The 26217-nt window shown below is 42.3% G+C and overlaps 1 protein-coding gene across 13 annotated transcripts in view; it reads left to right on the forward strand.

Moving 5' to 3' along the window:
• Nucleotides 1–7339, forward strand: part of ikzf2 (IKAROS family zinc finger 2) — a 130709-nt gene extending 123370 nt beyond the window's left edge. For 12 of the 13 annotated variants that reach the window (XM_068036142.1, XM_068036146.1, XM_068036144.1 and 9 more), the window contains 2 exons: nt 2030–2161; nt 4742–7339. In XM_068036142.1, the coding sequence (XP_067892243.1) occupies nt 2030–2161; nt 4742–5472 (863 nt within the window). In that variant the 3' untranslated portion in view covers nt 5473–7339. The remainder of the gene's footprint in view (nt 1–2029; nt 2162–4741) is intronic. The other variant, XM_068036141.1, reaches the window with a different exon arrangement.
• Nucleotides 7340–26217: the final 18878 nt, after the last annotated feature.

Consider the following 26217-nt stretch of genomic DNA (forward strand, 5'->3'; position numbering starts at 1 on the left):
TTTATGTGCCTTTAACTCTAAAAGAAGGACTCGTTTCCAGTACCAACACTAGTGTTATTTTCTAGTTTTTTACATGCTACTTTTTTAAGCCAATAAAGCAACTAGGACCTCTCTACCATCTTAAGGTTCTTGCTCTTTCATTTTAAAACAAGTAAAACAAAAAGTAAAGCAGCTAATATCAAACCATTTTCTCCCTGCACTGAGAGGCAAACAAAAAAATCCAAATCTGTAAATATATTCATTGTATCTAATAAAAATGAACTGCTGTGATAACCAGCTTGCAATGATCCTAAAGGAAATAATTAGCAATAGAGTATTGCACTTAGTTGTTTCCAGATTTGATCTTATTCAGGATCAATTCTGTACACTTTTTCCCCCTTTGATACAGAATTAATTTCTTCATTCTCTAATCCTTATCAAAATGTTTAATTTGCACAAAGTAATACTAATTATTAAATGATATATTTGCCAAACTCATATACAAGATAGCATTAGGTGTCAATTTATTTTTGCTGATGTGAAATTTTGCATGATGAAACGTTAGCAGAATTAATGTGGTATTGTTTAGGGCCAACAGTGTCCTTTACTAGTTTAGACTTAGAACATGGATTTGTTTCTTTTCTAATCAGGGATTAAAATATGTATTCATCTAAGAAATATAATAAAGAAAGCAGGAAGTTAAAGCATAAAAGTTTTGGCTGTCTTAACGAGTCAGCAATATCCTTTATCAGATACAATGTAGAATATAGTTCCAGTTAAATCTGCAAAAATTGTGGGCGTGTCTGACAGAAAATTAAATTTCAGCTAACAAACTCAATTTCATTGTCCTTTCCACGAATAATATATTTTAATTTTACATGGCACGAGGACATAATTCATATTTTAGTGTTGCCCTAAATTTCCAAATCTTAATTTACACAGAATTTCTGTCAAGCTTCAATGCAGTCAAGCAGAAAGCACCATTTTACGCTTTGCAGTGTGTTGTTGACATGTTACAGTTTCAATAGTCCTGGAATTTGAGTCCTTGGGCTGAATTTTATGAGGCCTCCTGCACCAGGGGTCGTGGCGGGGGGGGCCTGGAAATTTCTTCCAGGAGAGGCTCGCCACGACCCCGATACCAAGAAGGGCCCGCCGCATATTACTGGCGGCATGAGGCCTCAGTGCTGCACCCCCCACTGACAGCTGGGCAGCGGGTCCTTCATTTCATATTAAAATCAATGGAAATAAATTTAAATCAACTTACCTTGTCCGCGCGGCCATCCCACGCCGATCTTACGGCCACCAGCTGAAATCCCATGCCTTCGGAACTCCGTTTGGAGTTCGGAGGCGTGACACTAGTGGGGAGAGGGGAGGAGTGTAAATTTCAGGGTGTGGGGGAAGAGGGGAGAACTGTTTTGAGGATCAAAGGTGCTGAAGGTGGGGAGGTGAAAGGTTGGCATATTAAAAAGTGGTTTTCAGGGGGGATAGGTCATTTTATTTATGGTGAACTCAGTGGAGTGGTGTGAAAGGGGATTCAAAGTTTAAATAAAATTTTATGTTCAATTTTAGTCCAGCGGGACCTTTAAATATTTTAGTTAAACTGCAGGACTTGAAGCCCTTTAAAAATGGCACCGGCGTCTGCACGGTGGCACCAGACACCGTCGCTGGGGATGGAATGGCCGCCCCCTCTATGTCATCTGGGGGGGGGGCCGCTCTGCTCCCTCTATTTAAATGAGCCCACGCACGAAATATCGTGGGGACTCAGCGACGGTGCACCCACGCCTGAAAGCCACCGACTTCAAAGCGCGTCGCCAGGGCTAATAAAATGCAGCCCATTCTGTCTAATTTAAGTACACCCCATACACCAGAAGTGAAATGTTTTGTAAGAACAATTTATCATTTGATAAACTAATCCCTGGGTTTCTAAAATATTCTAAAAGCATTTTATACTTTAATTTTAACAACATACATTGTGATGTAAAAAAGATATTTGAAAATAAAACATTTTGTGGAATGTGTTCCCATTTTGAATGTTCTTTGTTCTCTGCAGCAGAAGAGTACAAGGAGCAGGATCCAGTGGCAGATCACATTCCCCTGATGCCATTTGAGAGACCTGCAGTCATAGAGAGGCTGGCAAGCAATGTGGGAAAGCGTAAAAGCTCCACACCTCAAAAATTTGTTGGTGAGGTTTGCCATCTTTCTTTATTATTGGGTATTACATTATTGTTTAATAATCAGTTGCCTTTTCAAAGTTAACTACATTCTAAAAAAAAGATGCATGAAAGGGGATTTGAGGAGGGAATAAAGAATTGATTTTTATTGCACCAAAATGCTACTTGATTGGACTGTATTGTTTGCTGAATGCAAGTATTTAAACAAATATTAGCACTTTATTCACATCATTGGTATTTTTCACTATTTATTTCACAAAAATAACTAGCTGATCTGCCATTGTTTTACCAAAAAGTAATCTGGAATTTGGGGCAAGGCTGAGATGTTTGGCTGCTAAAATGGAGCTGTGCTTAACTTGCCTTGTATCCTTAAAACCAGATACAGATGCTACCTGTGGGGAAGCAGTTTAAATGAGCATCCCTTGGAGTCAGTTAGAGGTGCAACACTGAGGAAAGCTTTAGTAGATTGATTGATGTTTGTAAATTCCTCAGTCCTACTCCCAGAGAGAAACCAAGTTATAAAAGTCAGAGAAATGAGCAACAATTGACTGGCTTTATGTTTCTTAAAATTATGTTTTTTCAGCTGAAATGTGACATCTAAAGTACAATAAACACTTGATACAACACATGTTGACACACACACACACATGAGTGCGCTGCCATGCATCTAGCATGTGGCCATCTCACACACTACAGTCTGTTACTGATGCAAAACAATCCTATAAAAGAAACAGAAAGAAAGCCGATTAGTAATATGGAAATTCCAATGTGCAACATTCCCTCACTAAAATAACAATTAAGCTTTATTATTCTGATCAGTGATCACACTCTTGTCTCTGAGTTGGACAGTTGTGTGTTCAAGCCCTATTCCAATACTGAACCACATTATGATACTTCAGTGGAATACTGAGGGAGTATTGCATTGTCTTTTAGGTGAGAAATTAAACCAAGGCCCCATCAGAATGTTCATGTGAATGCAAGAAAATCCCATGCCACTCTTTGAAGAAGAGAAGAGAATTCTGCTGGTTTTCTGTCCAATATTCATATCTTAAGCAACACCACCGAAGAAGGGTCACTGACCCGAAACGTTAACTCTGCTTCTGTTTCCACAGATGCTGCCAGACCTGCTGAGTGATTCCAGCATTTCTTGTTTTTGTTACCACAGATTAATTGGTCACCTTTTTGATGCTTTCATGGGATATGGGCATCGTTTGCAAAGCCAGCATTTGTTGCCTATCCCTAATTGCCCTTGAGAAGGTGTGGTGAGCTGCCTTCTGAAGTCCATCTGGTGCGGGTACACCAACAGTGCTGTTAGGGAGGGAGTTTTAAGATTTTGATATTTGGTCTTAATGTAGCCTTGCTCTGCATAACAGTGCTAGCCTACATAGCTTGCCCCCTCTGACCACCTCCTTCCCAGACTCACCTGTGGACGAATTGATCGGGCCCTGACTGGAAAGCTGCATCTGGTGCACCCACAGCTTCCAGGAATAATCATGATGAGGCCTGGGGACCAATTTAGTGCTATCCTGAGACCCCTCTATTCTGCCACCCCTTGGCAGTACGAATCATGTCCAGTTTAGGGCACTAATGAATTTAGGCCCCCATGCCTTTGAAACCTTGAAAAGAACCAGGCTTTCATTTTCCCATGTGCGGTGATTTATTTATCACATTGCAAGAGAACTTTGTCAGCATTGAAAATACGTGATCTAAAGGAAGTTGATGCATATAGAATGGAAGAGTTGGATAGGTTACATTATTGTTGTGAAGAAGTATCAGAACAGGAGAGAGAATAGACCTCTTTGAAAACAGTCACAGATGAGCCATCAACTTGAACTAAAGTAGAATGTTTGAGAGGAAACTAAATAGCCATGGACATGAGTTTTGTGGGAGACTATATGATGACAATTTGTTTTGAAGAGCAGGGTGTGCCAGAGGCTTTGTGCATTTACAATGTGTTCAAGATTACATTCTCAGTGATGCATAACATTGGCACAAGATCACCAGTGATAAGGCAGAAAGTCATCCTGGTGATCATAGATTCAATCAGATCTCTCAAGGTGATTGATAATTTGATAGTTAACCACAGATTTACATAATTTTGGAAAGTGCAAATGTTAGGACTGTATGCAGTAGAAGGGTAAAAAAGGATTAACATTTTTAAGGATTAGGTAAACATAAGCAAATGTCTAGAAGAAAATGGAGTAGGAGAAGTTGAATAGATGCCATGGGACAGGAATATGTTTGGAAACATACATCATGAGGGGTTGGGATGGTGGGCAGGGGCCCAACCCAATCCATTTCCTGTGCAGAAGGAAAAAGCCAGACCCTACTGTCACCATCAAGCCTGTTTCGCCATCCAATTAGATTGTGGCTGATTTGTATCTGAGTTCACATTTGAGAGTTTGGTTGTGATTTTGAATTTTAGGAGTGTAACCCAACATTGAACATCATAATTCATAATTCTTCTCTGACTAAACCAGTAATGAATATTTTAAAATTGCTCGATAAAATGTATGAAAAACAAACCAACTGAATAGTTGAGTGTGTCATATTCAAGGATTAGCTCACTTACTTGCAATATCTTTTTCTAGGTGAAAAGTTCATGCATTTGAATTATCCAGACATCAATTTTAACATGACCTTGAACTACGAGAAAGAGGCAGAGTTCATGCATTCACACATGATGGATCAAGCCATCAACAATGCAATTACATACCTTGGGGCTGAATCCCTCAGACCTCTGATGCAGCATCAACCCAGCACAATGGCAGAAGCAGTTCCAGTTATGAATTCTCTCTATTCTCAGGTATACCATCCAAGCAGGCTTGAAAGGCCAAGCAGCAGGGAAATAGCAGAAAGCCAGGAAAATACAGTGGATGGCCCAATTTCTCTTATAAGAGCAAAAAATCAGACAGCAGAAAGAGGAATATCTCCTAGTAACAGCTGTTTAGATTCTACTGACACAGAAAGCAGTCATGATGATCGAAGTGGTCAACAGTACCCTGGAATCCCAGCCTTAACTCCTCGGAACAAGCAAAGTCCTGCCTACACAAAGGAAGAATCAAAGGCTCTGGAACCAACAAAGGTTTTGTCTCATACCTCTAAAGAGATATACAGGGTCTTCAGTGGAGAGGGCGAGCAGATTAGGGCTTTCAATTGTGAGCACTGTCGTGTGCTGTTTCTAGACCATGTCATGTACACCATTCACATGGGCTGCCATGGTTTCAGAGACCCATTTGAGTGCAACATCTGTGGCTACAGAAGCCAGGATCGCTATGAATTCTCATCGCACATTGTTCGTGGAGAACACACATTCCACTAGGCCTTGATTTCTAGGACGGTGATGAAGAACTGTATTTGGACACCCACATTGACATAACTGAAAGGCAGAAGTGGCCTGGTGACAGAAGATTTGCCTTGTTTTTACTATCCATGGACTATCCATATACTGTAGTGAGTATATTCCACTCATTTGCAGTAATGTGATTTTTCACTCATATATGACATTGTGGGAATTAAAATTAGCCCTTAGTTTATGAAAATGAGCTGTCAGTCATGTCATCTGAAGAATGTTGTATCATTCAACTCGGTCCTTGCGTAGGTGCAGCTGTGACAAGCTAATGAACGATTCATATGTAGAATTATAGTGAAGAAAAGAATGATGTAGGGTCAAGGGTGAACCATGTCTTAAACCTCCTTAACTTCTAAATGGAGTAGGAGTAAAAGATTAGTACTCTTTTGTGTGCAGCAGTCTTTCAGAATTAATATCTTTGTCCATTTCAAACGCTCAAATTAACCAAGAGAGGGTCCACCAGAATAAAAGGAAGTACTTGTTGGTTAATTTTTATACTTTTCAATCTTGATCAAAATAATTGAAAAGGAATGCTGTATCTGTAAGTCGTTGAACTTGTGTAAAGTTGGAGAAAAAAAATGAATCATTAGGTGAGGCCATCACTACTTGGTTATGAGGTAAAATACATTTAATCACAGGCTCAGTATTAATCCAGTAATGGTGCTCCCTTTTTTGACTATCACAATCTTAACCTGTTAAGTCCTTAACTATATTTTCTTATAAGCAAGAGACGAATGATACAGTGCCAGTCAGATGACATGCCTGACAGCCTGTTTTGTGGCACTTGCTCCTTTAATAAAGATTACCTCTCACAGTTAGATTGCTTGTTGAAGGGGGGAACAAAATTAGGACCCAAACTATGCACTTACTGGAAATTTTCATAAAGTACTGGAGACTATTGTTAATTTCTGAACATATAGCAACAAGGGAAGGATGTATTAAAACTCAAACTGTGATCATTCAACTGATTGTGAAGCACAGTCAGTTCTTAACCAGACTCACTTCCTGTTTCATGTAGCATTTTCTAATCTGGAACAAATGACCCTGTCCTAAATCCTCGGGCTTTTTTGTTGCTGAAGCATTAGGTATAAGCTGTTTACATATTTTTGTACTAAAGTGTAGTTTTATACATGAAAATGCTTGAAAAATAAAAGGTACATTATTAGCTTTGTAGTGCATTTGCTACTGGAATCGGGTAACTGGAACCTCTTCCTTGGTTTGTTTAATGGTGGCAACATATGCTTTTTTGCATAAAACTCTGGATGTACATTTTCCTTATAACATACCTTTGTAAGACGACTGAAACTAAACTTTTATGCAATTATTTAGAAAGTTTCAGCATCGCCAACTATAGTATGTTTTAAATCTTTTAAAATGCTTTAATTAAAAATTTAAAATAAAACTACTTTATTCCAATGTTGGGCGTTGGCAGCAGCTATTTGTAGCCTAAGTTTAATTCTAATGATTTTTCCTCTCAAGTTCTTGTCACTCAGTGGTATAAGCATCATAGGAGTCTGCAACAGACTCTACAAACTTGAACCAGTTATGCTATACAGGTGAATGCAGTTTTCAAGTGCAATACTCCTTTTTTTCTTGGACTGTATAATGTATTTTCTCAATTTAGGAAATAGTTTATGTAAAATGTTTTTGAAATACATTAACTGATTCTTAAGACTGTGTTGAAATCCCTGTTACTGTGACCTAAATAACATGGCTTGTAAAGAAACAAAAAAGTTGCAGAATCTTTGTTAATATTTTTTTAGGGAAAACTACTGTAAGGTTTGTACTGTCTGAGTGCACAAATACTGAAATAAATTTAGGAAACCTCAGGAATAAACTCTCTGTGTGTCCGGTTGTTTCACTTTTCAAAATGCAAAACTTCACAAGAAAGATTTAACTTAGTGAGGCTTTATACATATACATGAATCTAACAATTGCTCATTATCTACAAAGGAAATGTCATCCAAGCACTTTAAGAATCACAAGTACAATTTGTCCTTGCATTGACAAACTTACTTTACATTTAAAGTCCTTTTCTTTCAATTACATTTTAATGCAATAATATAAGAGTAATGGAAATCAGGAACTCACACCCAAAAAGCTCTTGAGGCAGGAGGTCAATTGAAAATTTAAAAATTGAGCTGGATGGACTTTTGTTAGGTAGGGATATTAAGAGTTACAAATCAAGATGAGTAGGTGGAGTTAAGATGCAGATAAACCATGATCGAATTGAATGGCAGAACAGATTTGAGGGGCTGAATGGCCTACTCCTGTCCCTGTGTTCTTGTTATGTATGCAGGGAAGGGATGGTAGGGTGAAGGAACCTTGGATGACAAGAGATGTGGAACAGCTAGTCAAGAGGAAGAAGGAAGCTTATTTAAGCTTGAGGAAGCAAGGATCAGACAGGGCTCTAGAGGGTTACAAGGTAGCCAGGAAGGAACTGAAGAATGGACTTAGAGCTAGAAGGGGACATGAAAAGGTCTTGGTGGGTAGGATTAAGGAAAATCCCAAGGCGTTCTACACTTATGTGGGGAACAAGAGAATGGCCAGCGTGAGGGTAGGGCCGATCAGGGATAGTGGAGGGAACTTGTGCCTGGAGTCGGAGGAGGTAGGGGAGGTCCTAAATGAATACTTTGCTTCAGTATTCACTAGTGAGAGGGACCTGGTCATTTGTGAGGACAGCGTGGAACAGGCTGTTATGCTCGAATAGGTTGAGGTTAAGAGGGAGGATGTGCTGCAAATTTTGAATGCTATGAGGACAGATAAGGCCCCGGGGCCAGACGGGATATACCCAAGGATATTACGGGAAGCGAGGGAAGAGATTGCTGCGCCTTTGGCGATGATCTTTGCGTCTTCACTGTCCACTGGAGTAGTACCGGATGATTGGAGGATGGCAAATGTTGTTCCCTTGTTCAAGAAAAGGAATAGGATAACCCTGGGAATTATAGACCAGTCAGTCTTACGTCGGTAGTGGGCAAATTATTGGAGAGGATTCTGAGAGACAGGATTTATGATTATTTGGTTTGATTAGAGACAGTCAGCATGGCTTTGTGAGGGGCAGGTCATGCCTCACAAGCCTTATTGAATTCTTTGAAGATGTGACAAAACACATTGATGAAGGAAGAGCTGTGGATGTGGTGTATATGGATTTTAGCAAGGCGTTTGATAAGGTTCCCCATGGTAGGCTCATTCAGAAAGTAAGGAAGCATGGGATTCAGGGAAAGTTGGCTGGCTGGATACAAAATTGGCTGGCCCATAGAAGTCAGAGGGTGGTAGTAGATGGAAAGTATTCAGCATGGAGCTCGGTGACCAGTGGTGTTCCACAAGGATCTGTTCTGGGACCTCTGCTCTTTGTGATTTTTATAAATGACTTGGATGAGGAAGTGGAAGGCTGGGTTAGCAAGTTTGCCGATGACACAAAGGTTTCTGGAGTTGTGGATAGTGTGGAAGGCTGTTGTAGGTTGCAACGGGACATTGACAGGATGCAGAGCTGGGCTGAGAAGTGGCAGATGGAGTTCAATCTGGAAAAGTGTGAAGTGATTCATTTTGGAAGGTCAAATTTGAATGCGGAATACAGGCTTAAAGACAGGATTCTTGGTAGTGTGGAGGAACAGAGGGATCTTGGGGTCCATGTCCATAGATCCCTCAAAGTTGCCACCCAAGTTGATAGGGTTGTTAAGAAGGCGTATGGTGTGTTGGCTTTCATTAACAGGGGGATTGAGTTTAAGAGCCACGAGGTTATGCTGCAGCTCTATAAGGCCCTGGTTCGACCACACTTGGAATATTGTGTTCCGTTCTGGTCGCCTCATTATAGGAAGGATGTGGAAGCTTTAGAGAGGGTGCAGAGGAGATTTACCAGGATGCTGCCTGGACTGGAGGGCATGTCCTACGAAGAAAGATTGAGGGAGCTAGGGCTTTTCTCATTGGAGCGAAGAAGGATGAGAGGTGACTTGATAGAGGGGTACAAGATGATGAGAGGCATAGATAGAGTGGATAGCCAGAGACTTTTTCCCAGGGTGGAAAGGGCTATCACCAGGGGGCATAATTTTAAGGTGATTGGAGGAAGGTTTCGGGGAGATGTCAGAGGTAGGTTCTTTACACAGAGAGTGGTGGGTGCGTGGAATGCACTGCCAGCGGTGGTAGTAGAGGCAGATACATTAGGGGCATTTAAGGGACTCTTGGATAGGTACATGGATGATAGTAGAATGAAGGGTAGGTAGTTAGTTTGATCTTAGAGTAGGTTAAATGTTCGGCACAACATCGTGGGCTGAAGGGCCTGTACTGTGCTGTACTGTTCTATGTTCTATGATGACAGTTCAAAAGCTGAGTCCATAATTGAACATGTATTTCCTCATTATAGTCATTTTAAAAAAAAATCGTAAACTAAATTCTTGAATCTGTAACCTGTGTTCTTGCATCTAAGCTGATTGAGTATGAGGTAGGAATTACCTGGAGATCATTATCTGATTTGCGCCCCTTCTTTCCTGGAGGCATGGACTCTCTGCCAGGAGGTAGTTTAACTGGAATTGGTTGCCAAGCTAATGCGATGCAATTTGACATCCCACCCACTGCTAATTATATAATTATATATACATTTAGCTGAACGTTATGTAACAGAACTCATTTGCAATACTTTTATGTTGTGGCGATGGCTCCAGAGGTTACATTACAGTGTAACTGAGGGGGTGTACAGGCCGCAGGTGGCAGTGACCACTACCTTGCAAGGTGGTTTTGTTCCCTGGGAAAACACCAGTGGCAACAAATATAGATGACCACCAGAGCTTGCTGTCAGTGCAGCCATTTTGGTCAGTCCAGATTAAGCTCTCAGCCTACTCAAGCAGCAGAGCAGCACAGATTTTCACTTTGCTCACTTCTGTGAACTGTTCCCCAATATTGGGAAACATCAATAGCCAGAAGCATAAAGTTAAGAACACAACCTTCGAGTTGCTGTATGTTCACAAGGGCTGACTTAGGTGCTTGCTTTAAGGTTATATTTGCAATTTTTGTACAATCACCCAACTGCTAACATTGCCACTCTCTAAACCCATCTCAGTGTGAAGAAAGCAAATTTATAGCCTCTTTTGAGAAAGAGGCCCCTCAATCAAAATGGGATATACATCCCATGGCGCTTTGAATCTGATGAAATACTTTGAAGTGTAGTCACTGTTGTAATGTAGGAAAGTGTGGCAGTCAATTTGTGCACACAGCATGCTCCCACTAGAAACAATTAGATAATGGTCTGATAATCTGTGTTAATGGTGGAGGGATAAATATTGACTAGGACACTAGGGAGAACTCCCCTGTTCTTTGAACAGTGGCCTGAGACCCTTTACATCAACCTAAGAGGACAGAGGGGCCTTGATTTACTGTCTCATCAAAAGACAGCACCTCAGACAATGCAGCAGTCCCGCAATACTGCACTGAAATGGAGCGTAGATTATGGCTCTGGATGGGGACTTGAACCTACGACCTTCCGACTCAGGCAAGAATGCTACTGTTGAGCTAAGATTAACACGTAATATCTTGAAATGCAATTTATGTTTGAGTGTGGAGAAAAGATGCATTTTTTTATTCTAATAACTTGCAATTAATGGAATTATACATATTATTGAGTCAAATGCTTTAAACAAAGCAAAAATTGTTTCCGAGGCACTTTTTTCATGTTACTGCCCCTTTAAGATATACCGAATTGATGCAAGTACCTAATTTATACCTCGCATGAGAAAATACATTATAACATTGTAACTGATAGAAATATATAAGATGCAATACAGTAACAGACAATTCGGCTCAACTAGTCCATATCAGTGTTTACCCTTAACCCAAGCAAGTAGTCATAATCAGATATATGCATACACTCTTCAACACCTTTTCCTTCATCCACCTATCCAAACTAATCTTGAATGTTGACATACTTAACCACTTAAGACTGGAAGTGATAGTAAAACAGAGAAAGAAATTAAAATAAAAGATAACCTACAAAGGCTTAGCAAAATATATATTTTCTTAATTTTAATTTTATGGTAGTCTAATACCAGCACAGAGCACTTTCATATGTCTCACTGTGCCATGAGGTACTGTTCACATCTCTATACTGGTGGTTGGCTATCATTCATTTCAAAGTTACCAAGATAGATATTATATATCACTGAGTCAGTCTGGCACCAGTTACTACACATTTTACCAATGACTCAAAAAGCTACTATGAATTTATAACTCTCTTTTTCAATGTAAACACCAAAAAAACCTAATTAATTCATTGCCATTCATTATAAGAGAAAGGAAAGTGACTTTAATTGTGCACAATAGTCAGAGAAAAGAAAATTAATTTGTATTTATACAACACATTTCACATGCTTGGGACACCTCGGAGCACTTTTGAGGCGTAGTCAATGTTGTAATGTAGGCAAACACAGCAGCCAATTTGCACACAGCAAAGCCCTAAACACAGTAATACGATAAATGAGCTTAATCCGGTGTTAGCTAAGGGATAAGTATTGGTCAGGAAGACCAGAGAACACCCCCCCCTGCTCTTTGAATAGTGTCACGCAATCTTTTGTGTCTACCTAAGAGGGCAGACTGGGCCTCGGTTTAACTTCTCATCAGAAAGACAGCACCTCTGACAGTGCAGTACTGCACTGGTGCATTGGTCTAGATTATGTGCTCAAGTCTTTGGAGTGGGGACTTGAATTCACAGTCTTCTGACCCAGAGGGAAGAATGCTACCACCGAGCTAAGGCTGACGTCAGAAAACGGTAATTCTGTCATAAAGCAGGTTGAAGAGCAGTTATTCATACCTTCACTCCCTAGCTAGATAACCTATTGAGGGAATGGCATTAGCTGGCAATATGGAAAATATTGATGTTTATCTCTGCAGTTTTAGGATCGAATGTCCTGTTGTGAGTTGTGATGGCTGCTTTATTGTCTATATACAGCAATCCTTCTAAATGATTTTTTTGTATATTCAATGAGTTAAGAGCTCAGAAAAAGGCATGGATGTGAAACAGCCATTTGGTCGTCCCTCTTGTGCTCAACTCTACCAGTCCAGCATCCAACTATTTCTGAATTCCCCTAATATTCTTTTCACCTATCTAGGTCCTACCCTCCAGGTACTTCCATCCTGCCTTTAGAAAGGCTCCTCAAAGTTTAATTGTTGAATCATGCTTTCGGGCCATTCTGTTCTCTGACAGCTTTCCCTGATCTCTCCTTTGAAGTACCTTGGGATATTTTATTATGTTGAATGGGTCATACAAATGCAAGTAGTTCTTGTTCTGGTTACTAACATATTTGGTACATTTTTCCAAATGCTTGACACTTCAAGTCAAGGAATTTATTCGAAGATCAATTTTAAATTTACCTTTCACTATTACATTTTTATTACTACAGCTGTACTTAATATACTGGCTTTCCTGAGTTTAAATGAGGAGCAATATGGCCGCGTTTAATATCGCGGCGGCTCTGCGGAGTAAATCCCGTGCATGTGGGCCATCATCCTTGAAGCTCGCCGCCGATCTTGTAAAATGCAGCCTGTGGTGTCCCTTCCACCTGGTAGGGCTGCTGCCTACTAGTACCCGGTGCATTTTACTGTTATGATCACTCTTCTAACCTAACCTCTATGTTACACATGGTGCTGGTCTCTTAGTTGGTGCCTGTGACAGTGGTAGTGAATGATGCAGTGCAGTCAGATGCAGTGCATTCTTCCTCACTCGCCACCTTTTCCTGGGGTGGGTGGGGAGGGAAAGTGGCTCAAGCTCACCTTTCATTTCCTCCGGCCGGTGATGTGGATCTTTCTCCTGGGAGTCTGCAATGATAACGCTGGAAGGTTAGAGTGCAGCGCTTGTGGCCACTATTGGAAAATGTGTGAGATGAGACCATATGGAGCTTAGGAATGAGGATAGATTTTGTAGTATAATGAATATAAGATTGTTACTGGGCAGAATATGTAAATAGTCTGTGAGCATCATCACAGGAAGTGATGTAATAGAATTTGCACTGAACCTTGTGTAGAGTTTATGTGGAAGCAAAACGTGTGTAAATAAACTGTTCCTGTAACAGTCAGACTCTTAGATATTTTGTACTAAGTCTTAATAGTAATCAGAATGTTGCAGGTTTGGGGGGATTAGGGATCTGTAGGGAAGCTAGATTGGTCACATGCCTTGAGGCAATCTGCAGGGATAGGCACCACGGACATTTGACAAAATTATTGACTCAGCCACGGACTTGGGGGCAATTAATTTGAATATAAAGTGTATAGCCAATCTAATGCAATCAAAACACAGTCTGATTTAAAACACATTTCTCCCGATAAATAATGTAGCTAAACATACAAACATCTATGGAGAGCAGCAGAACTGTATTAGCTAGCAAGCAAAATAGTATGCAATGCCAATGCAAATGACTTTTCTTGACAGAGTAGAGCTAGCTACTCCATGTCACGGGGTGGTCGATGGACTTTGTCAGATGACCTCTGTGGATTCACACTGTGTTAGGCGTGCAAATCCATCCAATAAACCATGAAACTCAAGGAGAGGGTTGTTATTGTAGTTATTGAAGTGAGGCAGTAGAAAAATCAGCAAGAGGAAGATTGACCATTTCTCACACTGTTGTCACAAGACAAGTTAACCTGTGGTCAATGTTTGTGCACATTCTCCACCTGCTTGTAATGTGTCTGTAGACAGGGCAGCCAACAAAAGGGCAGTGATCTCCAAATCAGGAGAATTGTGTAGGTGCAGCAGATAGTACTTCAGAAGAGTCATGCAAAACAGGAAAGCAGAGTGGGACAGGAAGGGACAGAGAGATTAAAGGACGGTAGCCAAGACTAGTTTATTCATCTTGACAGGCTGTTAAACTAGGTCCTGGATTCTAAAATACAGAAACAACAGAAATTCTCATGGACAAAATGTAATTTGTTCACCAAAGCCAGTGACAAAATTAGATAAACACAATTACAAATAAAGAGCACCCTTCAGTTCCTCCACTAAAGCAATTCTCTTATCTTCACTTATGTCTATATCTCAGTTTATCACTGTCGATTCCAATTCAGCTCTGAAAAGATCATAATTCACAAAAGCTTTTCTGCAAAACAGTTGAGCAATTATTACTACATGTATTTAGTTTAAAGATACAGCACTGAAACAGGCCCTTCGGCCCACTGAGTCTGTGCCAACCATCAACCACCCATTTATACTAATCCTACACTAATTCCATATTCCTACCACATCCCCACCTGTCCCTATATTTTCCTACCACCTACCTATACTAGGGGCAATTGCTAATGGCCAATTTACCTATCAACCTGCAAGTCTTTGGCATGTGGGAGGAAACCGGAGCACCCGGAGGAAACCCACACAAACACAGGGAGAACTTGCAAACTCCACACAGGCAGTACCCAGAATTGAACCCGGGTCACTGGAACTGTGAGGCTGCGGTGCTAACCACTGCGGCACTGTGCCGCCCATTATTCAATTACAAAATGTTTCATCATTATCTGTAAGATTGTACTCCAGACTAACTAATTTATGTCCAAGTCAAATCTCTTACCTATTAGTAAAGGTGCAAGTATAACGTAATGTAATTATATGATACAGACAACTTTCAAATGACATTGGCCATTCATATTATCTGCCCTCAAACTGGATAGCAAATTATGCACATTGCAGTTACTGATCTTTGACATATTTGTAAAACTTGTCCTTTAATCCAATTTGCAGCAAAAAAATTAGTTAATGACTATTTCCAACATGGTGATTGAAACATAATTTTTTTACTATGTCTTCCCCGACAATTTTTAAAACTGCAAATGCAGCATAGATTTTGTTAAGCAGTTGTAGACAGTTCATCGTAGATTAAGGTTGATTAAAGCTATACGTTACACTGTATTTACTAACTATTGTATATGGGTCTGCAGCATCCTGTTTTTACCAATATCATTCAGCCCCAATGCACCATACTCCTGTATTCATGAGTAACTTACAGTGCTGACCTCTGGAGATTCCTTAGATTTTCTTGTCTGTTTTCCCCTTTATACAAGTGCTGGAACAATGTGATTCCAAATGGATAACAGTGGAAATGTGACATTTATATAGAAATAAAAGTGCAGTAACTTTCAAAGTTGTGTACACAGTGAAAGTAATGCATGCCAGAGCATAAAAAGTGTCATTTTCCATTTTAAAATGAGTTTACCTAACACAAACCTATAAACTTGTGTTTTAAAATAACCTAGTTGCTAAGTTATTTTAAAACACAAGGTTAAGGTTTGGAGCAGGGGTGTCCAACCTTTTTGCATGGTGGGGGGGGCCACATTACAATTATTGTCTTCCATAGGGGGCCAGTGAGACAATTTCGGAAAGATAAAGGCATTAAACATTTATCTTACTATTAATCAAAACAAACAACAAACGTGCATATTTGTGAAGAAGCTTTTGTTATGACCAGATGAGAAAGAGGTCAAGGGATTCCCTTTCAGCCTTCATCTGGCCTTACTGTAACAGGGCTTTGTTTTTTAAACATACTGTGTTTTGGGCTCCCCCTTGGTGAATCCTGGTTCACTGCTTTCCAATTATATGGTAAGGTAATGAGAACAAACAGGCTTTCTTAGTTTTAAAGAAGAAAAGTGAAATTTATTAAAACTTAAACTCTAATTAGGTTAACTCTAATTCGGATACATACCACACCCCATGCTAGCATGCATACGTGATATGCACATGCAAATAGAGAAAAGAGCAGAAGAAAAGATAAACTGGAACAGTTTGAGGCAATATCTGAAGAGATTCTTGTTATTGTGCTTTGAGCTCACTGTTGAGTCCTTGTTTGAAGATATGGTCATGCTTCTCATTGGGGCCCAGTATTCTTCTTAAATGTTGTTCACTGTAGGAGACTTTTCTCTCTTGGGGTTCATGTGTCTTCAATGGGTCTTGGAGTTCTGTGAGAAAGATATGGGAGCAGGCAGGAGAGGCTGTGGCAAGCCAGCCACGAGAGGTCTTTTCAGTCCAGGAGCAAACAGCTTTCTGAGTTCAAATTCCCTGTGGCAAGTTCAAAAAAAACCCTCCAACTACCATCTTAGCAGTTAACCTGGAATACGAGCTCCTCCACCCTCAAAGTCTGGTAATCAAAAGTCCATTGACTGTCTCAGGGAATGGTCTTTTGTCCCTTTTAAGCATTGTCTGTAAATATGCAAATGTCTTTCCAGTCAAGGTCTGGTGTTTATTCTTTTTTGAAAAACAAGTTCTGTCTTTACTCCAGTAACAGTTTAAAATTAATGTTCATGTGGTGAAATTAATATTCCTCATTCTTGGCAGGTGGGGGTCCTGCATGACACCTCCACACCCAGGGGAATGAAATGCGATTTGAAAAACGGAGCATTTCATTAAAAGGTTTGAGAGAAATATATGATACAAAAAGAAAAACCATGCATTTCTCTCATTCATTTCTATTCATTCATAACCCTTAAAGCTTATTAAAATTGTCTTTCCTGGGTGCCAGTGATGCTTTAATTTCCCCTTTTTTTGGCATCCCAGTAGACATGTGGTTCTTTGGGGAAGCTTTTTTCAGGCGAGTTAGTAGTGGGCAGGTCTATCCAGAACTCTCTTTCAGTGCTTTGCTGAGTCATGTAAAGGCTTTTGACTTCAGGGGATAGGTGGTTCCCTTTTCCTCTGACTGTGGGGAAGATTCTTTGTTAATCTCCCTTTTGTTCTCTGGGACACTCCTGCCTGCAGATATGTGAGCAGACTTGACTGCACGCTCCTGTGGCACTTCGACTAGGTGAGGCATCACCCTCACGGATTTTGTGCCCCCTATAGGTCTCTCTTTGACTCTGCAGATTCCTGAAAATGCTGTTAGCAAGTCTGGTGGGGTGCTGCTAGGGTCTGCATTTACATAGAAGGATGTGGGGTCTAACTTTTCACATTTCTTGGGGGTGGCTGACCGGACAGTAAGGATTTTCATCTGGGATTCCTCCTGGACTTCCTTTAACCTGCCCTCTTGGTCACTTTTTCCCCTTCCCTTTCTAAACCGTGTGCCTGCCTGTCCACTTTTGTTCTCGGCAGGGGTCCCTTACAGTACACCAGCCCTCTACTGGAAGGTCCTCCTAACACTGGTACAGGACTTCGGGGTGGGGGTTTCACTGTAGGTTGGGGTTTCCCCTCAACCTGGCACATGTGGCAACTCCTGCAGTACTCCACCACATCTTTGTGGCGTTTTGGCCAGTCAAACTGCTGTCTTATGCGGGCTTTGATCTTTCATATACTGGCATGTACAGCCACTGTAGTCTCGTGAGCCCTTCTTAATATTTCTCTCCGGTACCTCTGCGGCACCACTAACTGGTGAACTACTGTCCACTCCTTGCTCTCAGGTCTGTGAGGAGAACTCCATTTCCTCATCAGTATTTCATTCTTTAAATAGTAGCAATCAGGGACTCCCTCTGCTTTGTTTTCATACTGGACAGCCTGTGCTGACTCTTGCAATAATGGGTCGTCTCGTTGAGCCTCAGGCCGGGAAAATTTATTTAATTCATTCCCTGGGTCTCCTAACTTTGCGAGGAAAGCCTCGAACAGGCAGATCTCATGGTCATCTGCCTGTAGTGCCAATGCAGTCTCCTCTGGGGGAGCTGATTTGATCATGGCCTGATCCACTACACATTCAGGTAAACTGCAGAGACCCATCTCTTGGCACTGCCCTGTCTCTCTGACATCCTGCAGTCTTTCTTTCACTACTGGGGGGTTACTACCTTCACCCCGCCAGATCATTACCTAGGAGTAGGTCAACCCCGTCCACAGGCGAACTAGGGACAATCCCAAATGTCACCGGTCCCGAAACTAGCTCGCACTCCAGGTGCAGACATACACTGCCCACCAATACCATTCACCACCATTTTGGTGTTCACTGTACTCTCTGGGGGAAAGGTCAGGCCTTTTCCCAGTAAAAGGAATCCTATGGCCCCTGTGTCCCTGAGAATCTCTATGGGCTTGCTTGCCTCACTTGAGGGATATGGGGTTACTTTCCCTTCAGACACAAAACCCTGATAACCTTCAGGAATCCTATTAACTTTTCCTGCACTGGCCATGGTAAGCTTCCTGGGTAGCACTCTTATTGCAGTTAAAGCCACAGCTTGTTGTGTGCTTTCCATCAGGGTTCCATCTTTACTGAGTGGGTGTGCCCTGATCAGCCCTATTGGTTTTCCCTTTAGTTTCCAGCAGTCAGCTTTTAAATGCCCTGCCTTATTACAATGGAAGCACACAGGTCTACGGGTCTCACCCTTACTCACAGCACCTTCCTTTTTGGCTCCAGGAGGGCCCCCTGTGTCTCCTGCTTTCCTTTCTCTCCCAGGACTGCCCCGGCAGAGATCATCTTCCCACCTTTTGTCCTTTTCAGATTTCTGGGGGTGATTAGGAAAGGTTCTCCCTGGGAAACCAACTTATAAATTAAAGCAAATTCATCGGCCAGAACGGCCACTTGCCGGGCTCCCTGAGTCCGCTGCTCCTCGACATGAGTTTTTATTGAGAATGGGAGAGATTTTTAAATTCCTCTAACAGAATTACTTCTCTGAGAGTCTCATAGCTGAGCTGTATTTTAAGAGCCCTCAGCCACTGGTCAAAAGCCAGCTGCTTATTTCTTTCAAACTCCAGATATTTTTGATTAGCTTGCTTTTTGAGGGTTCTAAACTTTTGGCAATAGGCTTCGGGTACTAATTCATATGCCCTGAGGATAGCATTTTTGGTCAGTTCATACTTTGATGAACTCTCATCTAGCAACAAGGAATAAACCTCATGGGCTTTTCCAGTTCATTTACTTTGTATTAAAAGAGACCAGGTCTCAGCTGACCATTTTAGCTGCCTTGCCAGTTTCTCAAAAGACATAAAAAACACTTCCACATCTTCCTCATTGAATTTTGGAATTAGTTGAGTGAGTGTTAGCAATTTTATACCCAGCCCTGAATTATTACTCTATCACCCCCTAGATAACTCAAGCTGCTTCAGCTCTCTTTCTTTGGATTCTTTCTGGAAGGCTCTTTCTTTCTCCCTCTCCTGCCTCTCTCTCTCTTTTTCCTGTCTCTCTCTTTCTCTTTCCCGTTCCCTGTCTTCTAATTTAAGTGTCCTTTGTTCCAATTATATCTTTGCTAGCAGTACCCTGTCTCCATCTACTTCTAACACTGCTCTGCTTCTTCAGATTCAAGCGAAAAATGGTGGACCACTTGCCTTAGGAGTTCAGACATCCTAGCCTTGCCATGTACAGTGATCCCAAACTGCTCTGCCATTTTCCTCAACTCCTCTATAAACAATGCTTTTAACTTATCCCAAGTTACTTCACCCTAGCTAGGAATGCTACCAGCTTCAGTTGCAGACATGTTAGTATTCAATTATACACAACCACAAGAAAACCTGTATTAATCTTGCTCTTTTTGGATGGGGAACAATTTGGATTCCCACTTCCAATTTCTCTTGTTTGTCTGTCGGTAATATTAAGGATGCTAGCACCCAAATTTCTGTTATGACCAGGTGAGAAAGAGGTCTTGGGCTTCCCTTTCAGCCTTCACCTGGTTTTACTGTAACAGGGCTTTGTTTGTTAAACACACTGTGTTTTGAGCTTCCCCTTGGTGAATCCTTGTTCACTGCTTTCCAACTATAAGGCAAGGTAAAGAGCACAAACAGGCTTTCTTAGGTTTAAAGAAGAAAAGTGAAATTTATTAAAACTTAAACTCTAATTCAGTTAACGCCTATGGATACACACTCCACCCCACGCTAGCATGCACATGCAAATAGAGACAGAAAAGAGCAGAAGATAAGATAAACTGGAACAGTTTGAGGCAATCTCTCAAGAGGTTCTTGTTATTGTGCTTCGAGCTCACTGTAGAGTCCTTGTTTGAAGATATGGTCATGCTTCTCATTGGGGCCCAGTATTCTTCTTAAATGTTGTTCACTGTAGAAGACTTTTCTTTCTTGGGGTTCATGTGTCTTCAATGGGTCTTGGAGTTCTGTGAGAAAAAGATGGGAGCAGGCAGGAGAGGCTGTGGCAAGCCAGCCACGAGAGGTCTTTTCAGTCCAGCAGCAAACAGCTTTCTGAGTTCAAATTCCCTGTGGCAAGTTCAAAAAAGAAACCTCCAACAGCCAGTTAGTCATGTGACAAAACTGGTCTGATCACATCTGTTTGTGTATTCCGCCATCTTAGCAGTTAACCTGGAATACGAGCTCCTCCACCTTCAAGGTCTGGTAATCAAAAGTCCATTGTGGATTGAATGTCTCAGGGAATGGTCTTTTGTCCCTTTTAAGCACTGTCTGTAAATATGCAAATGTATTTCCAGTCAAGGGTCTGGTGTTTTATCTTTTTAAAAAATAAGTTCTGTCTTTACTCCAGTGACAGTTTAAAATTAATGTTCATGTGGTGAAATTAATATTCCTCATTCTTGGCAGGTGGGGGGGCCTGCATGACACTTTAAATAAAAAGATTAATTTATTGACTTACTTTCTCGTCACTATGCTGGACACGGAGTTAGTGAGTTACCTGCCTTTTTTTTGCTGGCACAAATAGTCAATGTCTGCCCAAACGCTTGTGTAGTGGTGTGGAGTATTCAAGATAGATGTTTATCTGTCAGGAATGATCTTGATTGCTCTCTCTACCTCCTCTCTGTATCTGTCTGTGTCTCTCTTTCTGTGTGTTGCTCCCTCTCCTCTCTGTGTTGCTTCCCCACTGTGTCGTTCCCCTCCCCCCATTTGTGTCGTCTCTCCTTCTCTGTGTCGTTTTCTCCCGAGTCATTCCCCCCCTCTCTGTGTTGTCCCTGCTCTCTCTATCCCCCCTTTCTCTCTGTCCCCCCATCTTTCTTCGTCCGTCCACCTCTCTCTCTCTCCCCGCCGCCTTCTCTCTCTGTCCCCGCCACCTCTCTCTCTCTCTCTGTCCCCACCTCTCTCTCTCTCTCTCTTTCTGTCTCCCAACTCTCCCGCTGTCTGGCCCCCCCACTCTCTCTGTCTCTCACCTCTCTCTTTCTCTGTCCCCCAACTCTCTTGCTGTCTGTCCCCCCACTCTCTCTGTTCCCCACCTCTCTTTCTCTCTTTGTCCCCCAGCCTTCTCTCTCTCTCTGTATCCCCCACCTCTCCCTTTCACTGTCCCCCCCTCTCTCTCTGTCCCCCTGCTCCCTCTGTCCCCCCACTCTTTCACTCTGTCCCCCCTCTCTCTTCCCCCATTCTCGTTGTCTGTCCCCCCCTCTCCCCCCACTCTCTCTGTCCCCACTCTCTCTCTCCCCCACTCTCTTCCCCCCCACTCTCTCTTCCCCCCCCCCACTCTCTCCTCCACTCTCTCCTATTCTCTCTCTCTCTTCCCCACCTGCAATTCTCTCTCCATGCCCCTCCACTCTCCTTCTCTACCTCTCCCACTCTCTCTCTCTTCCCCATTCTCTCTCTCTCATGTCCCCCCTCCCACTGTCTCTCCCCGACTCTTTCTCTCTCTCTGTAATACCCTCCCCCCACCCCCCCCCCCCCAACTCTCTCTCTCTCCCTCTCACCCTCTCTCTTAACTTTGCTGAGAGTGGGAACAGCGCTTCCGAACTCTGGACAGTTTTGTGGTTTTCCGGCGGACTTAATAAAAAATTAGAACCTTCCAGAAAACGTCGAATTTGTCCGAAGTTCAGAAAGCGCTGTTCTGCTTCAGCAGCTGTCAGCTGTGAAACTGATACATGCGGATTTTTTTTTCAAAAGTCGGTCCATAGAAGCCAATGGTAAATTTCTCATTCCTGAAATTACCAGTCACGGACCGCAAGATTGTTCACCACGGACACTGGTTTCTGTGTATGGACACATTGCCAACCCCTGGCAATCTGCCCCCCTGCTCAGCATCTGCCCAGAGAGTCTGCCCCTTCCCTCCTGATCATGGTCAGCAATGCCTCCACAAGAGGACTGATGACATGCAGGCATACTTCCCTCTCCCCATCAGGTCCTGCTGCTGCCTGCTATGTACTGTCCTGTGAATGTGTATTGACAGGTGTGTTTGTGTGCATGTATGATGCCTCACATGGTTGGAGAGCTGTGAGCAGTGCCTGAGATATGAGCAGTGCCTATAAAGTATACAATAGGGAGGGGGAATGTCAGTGTACAGTTAGATAGTGGAGGCAATGTGTTGATTTTGTGATGCTGGTGGTGGTATTGTTGTTAAGCAGTGTGAGATGGGATCTTATCTTAACCACTCATGTCAAATCGTTAAATTTCTTGTGGTAATGGAGCCATGCAGCTGTCCATTTTCGTGCCTGCAGGCATGTTTATCATGGTATCATTAATTAGCATCAAAACTGTGTGCTAAGTCCACACTTTCAAACAGGCAGTTCTTATTAGCTTAGCACCCATTTAGTCCCTGTTTTCACTCTTTCACCAAAATAACCCTCTTGATCTTTCCTCGGAACTCAGTCCCTTTACAACTGTAATCAATCTTCTTGTTCATGCCTTCACCCTATTCAATGCAAGGGTATTCTTTTTTGAAGTGTGGTGACCAGAATTACACACACACCTAGAAATCTGATGACCATTACTCATTTTACAGAAGTAAAACAGATCCGAAAGTGTTCAAAATGGCAGGCGAGCACCTTCTGATCTGGATGGGCATCACCTGGCGTGTATGGTGTAGGCATCAAAAGAAGAGTCTAGGGCCCGCGCTTAAGATAGGCATTAGAATTTTCACATGTACAAATAAGGAACCTGTTTGGTGCCCCCATTATTAAATGGGTTTGCCTTCAACCCAGCCAACATCAGGCCGACTATGTTCAGAAAAATCGGGTCTACCTGTGGCCTAACCAGCATTTTTTAAAGTAACCGCTACAGGCCGTCACAAAAATGCTAAGTTTTTAAAAAGTACATACCACTCTCCTCCTTTAAGGTGTTCCTTAAAACCTACCTCTTTGACTAAGCTTTTGGTTATCTGCTCTAATACTACCTTCTGTGGCTCAGTATCAAACTTTATTCCTTTGAAGCCCTTCATGTTTCACGACTATGTTAAAGGTGATATTTAATTGCAAGTTGTTGGTGGTGTTGAGTGTGGAGTGCTCCTCCTGGCTCCACATTAAAACCAAGGCTAAACACTTGCCCTCCTCCCTATCATTATCTCCTTCCCTCTCCCAAACGCTGCCTGTCCCCACATCCCGCGACCATCCCCCACCCACCGATAGATGCCTCCCCCTCCCTTCTTCCAAGACCTATGTGAGAGCTGATGCCAGCAACAGAGGGCTAGATTTTGTGCAGGAGGCGGGGCTCCCTGCATCAGGCCAAAAAGGCAGGGTGAAGCCCGCTTCTGCCTTTTCGCAGCCCCCGGAGCGATCCTCAGGCGTTTATCAATTAAAGATTCATGAGCCAGGATCCCCGTCCCTTTAAAGAAGGGGATCCAACCTCCAGGAGCTGCCTGCTAATCAGACGGCTGGCAGCTCAGCAGTATCGACAGTGCCACTGAGAGCAGTGGCCACTGCCGGTACTGCAGAGGTCTTGGACCCAGTCCCAGCACTGGAACCTCAGACCAGAGGTAGGTGAGGTGGGGTCACCGGGATCAGTCAGGAAGGCCCCGGTGAGGTGGGGTGGGGGTGGTGGTCGTGAGGTTCAGGGGGAGGGGCGACCCAGGGGGGTAAAATCGTTCCTGGTGGGGGTCCTCCATGGGCCACAATTTGCCTACGGAAGAGAGCCACTGTCCCAAGCCTGCAGGGAGGGCACCTCATGTTGCAAGGCCTCCTCCCCACTTGGCAGAGGATGCCCACCCCCTCCCCCCCTCCGTCGCCGTTGTTAAGATTCCAGCGGTGGCGGGACCAGGCCATTAATTTGCCATTAATAGGCCACTTAAGGGCCTCAATTAGCTGCTGGGCGGGAAAGCAGTTGTGGCCTATTCCGCTCCTGGGACGATCGCTTGGCGAAGGGGAGGCAATGGGTCATCGCTCCCCCCTGCCACCCATCACGATATTCCGTGCCCCACCTCCTTCCCAGCATGTGTCTGCAGCTCACTGGCCTGTTAGATTCAAGGACCTCGGGCCTTGTTTATATCATTCCAGTGCAGGGATCATCCCAATTTCTTGGCCAGTATTTGGGAAGTGTATTCCACCCAGTTACCCAGTGCATTTATAATCTCTGCACAATATTAAAGATTAAGGAAATATATTGCATTTTCCATCATTCCCTTTTGTGTTTCCATGATTTAGTTTAAATGTAGAGCTATTTTGGCATTAATTTCTTACTCTGTACATGAGAACTATGTAAAAGGAATATTGAACACAAAGGTTGATCAGATAAATGGATTTTTTTTTAAAAGACTCTGAATCGCAATTATTAACTTTGAATAAATTCATACTCACCAACCCCTTCTCTGTTGATCACAATCAGGTCTTAATCGTGCTATCTTCATGAAATTTTAATTTTGGGTTTTCCCTTCTTGGGCATCCAATACTATAAACAGAAAGTTCAGATGATATGATAACCCATCATCTGAATTCTGAGAAGAGGTTATTGCCTAGTCGCCAGAATTGTGTATTCAGTATTTTCTGTAATATGAAACTTGGAGTTGGTAGTGGCAGTTTCATTTGTTTTTTTTAATTAGTAGTTGGACTGCTCATATCTCCTGAAGAATGGAATTTGGGTCAGCATCTGGGGCGGGAGCACAGTATTCTGCAGAACTGAAACATCAGCTGATTTTCGCTGACACAATTAAAACAGAACAGAGGACTCGGTGCTATGGCTGACATCAATCACTTGATGCACTACACTGTATTTCCAACCAATCAACCAACTTAGGGCTTCAAATTTCATGAGATAGAACAGCATTTAAAGGCAATTTTCAGCCAATTAAAGAGCAATATTTTATTTACTCTTCCCTCCAAAAATAAACAATGGGTGCCTAATAGGAGGGAAACCAGTAAGAGAAAGCTTTGGGACTTAATTTGTTTGGGGACTGGGAAATGTTAAGAAAGATAGGACAGAATATATTAAACAGGGCAAAAGCAAAATAAGATTATTATTTTATTTTTTCTGCATTAGAACAAGATGGAAAGAGAGGATGGGAGGAGGCAAGGGAAGGAATGAAGTACTTGCATTTGTTTTTAATAACCATGTTCTCAGTTAACAGAAATAAAGTTATTCCTGATGTCTGTTTAGCTTTGTTGTAATTCTCCAGGCCATTTACTTTGTGGCAGCTTTTAACTTTAACAAGCATTGTAACGCCTGAATTAAATGGTTTGGATTTTGATTATATCATGGCTGTGTAATGCACAAGTTACCCATTTCCAATGACTTCTTTTGAAAACAAAATCTCCCTGAAAACTCCAACAAACAGTCTTCTGTTTCCATTACCATTAACTTATTTTCGCCCCGTCTCTTTCACAGACGGGTTCCCATCACCTTCAACTTTCTCCAAAAATATTGGCCCTGTAAGGGATGCACTGTTATGATGCTGGTTGATTGCTGAGATGATTGCTCCAGGTCCAAACCAGACGTTACAAACAGCATGGAACTGCATAATGCCATCTGCACCCCTTCACCCTGCTCACATTTCCCCGTCTCTGCTCTAGACTGCTGATGGTAAGAATTGCCCCCTTCCCCCATTCAAACGGGGATTGGAAGATTTTAACACAAAATACATAACCTCCACTATGGCCTAATGAACAGCTGAGCTGTACAGACTAAGAAGGCCACAGTTCAGTCCTCGTCTGTCTGCTGAATTAGCTGGCCTCTACCAAGTGGCTACGGGGTTACTCTAATTGATCTGCAGTCCC

Source organism: Heterodontus francisci, chromosome 7 (assembly GCF_036365525.1).
Source record: "Heterodontus francisci isolate sHetFra1 chromosome 7, sHetFra1.hap1, whole genome shotgun sequence".
Lineage (NCBI taxonomy): Eukaryota > Metazoa > Chordata > Chondrichthyes > Heterodontiformes > Heterodontidae > Heterodontus > Heterodontus francisci.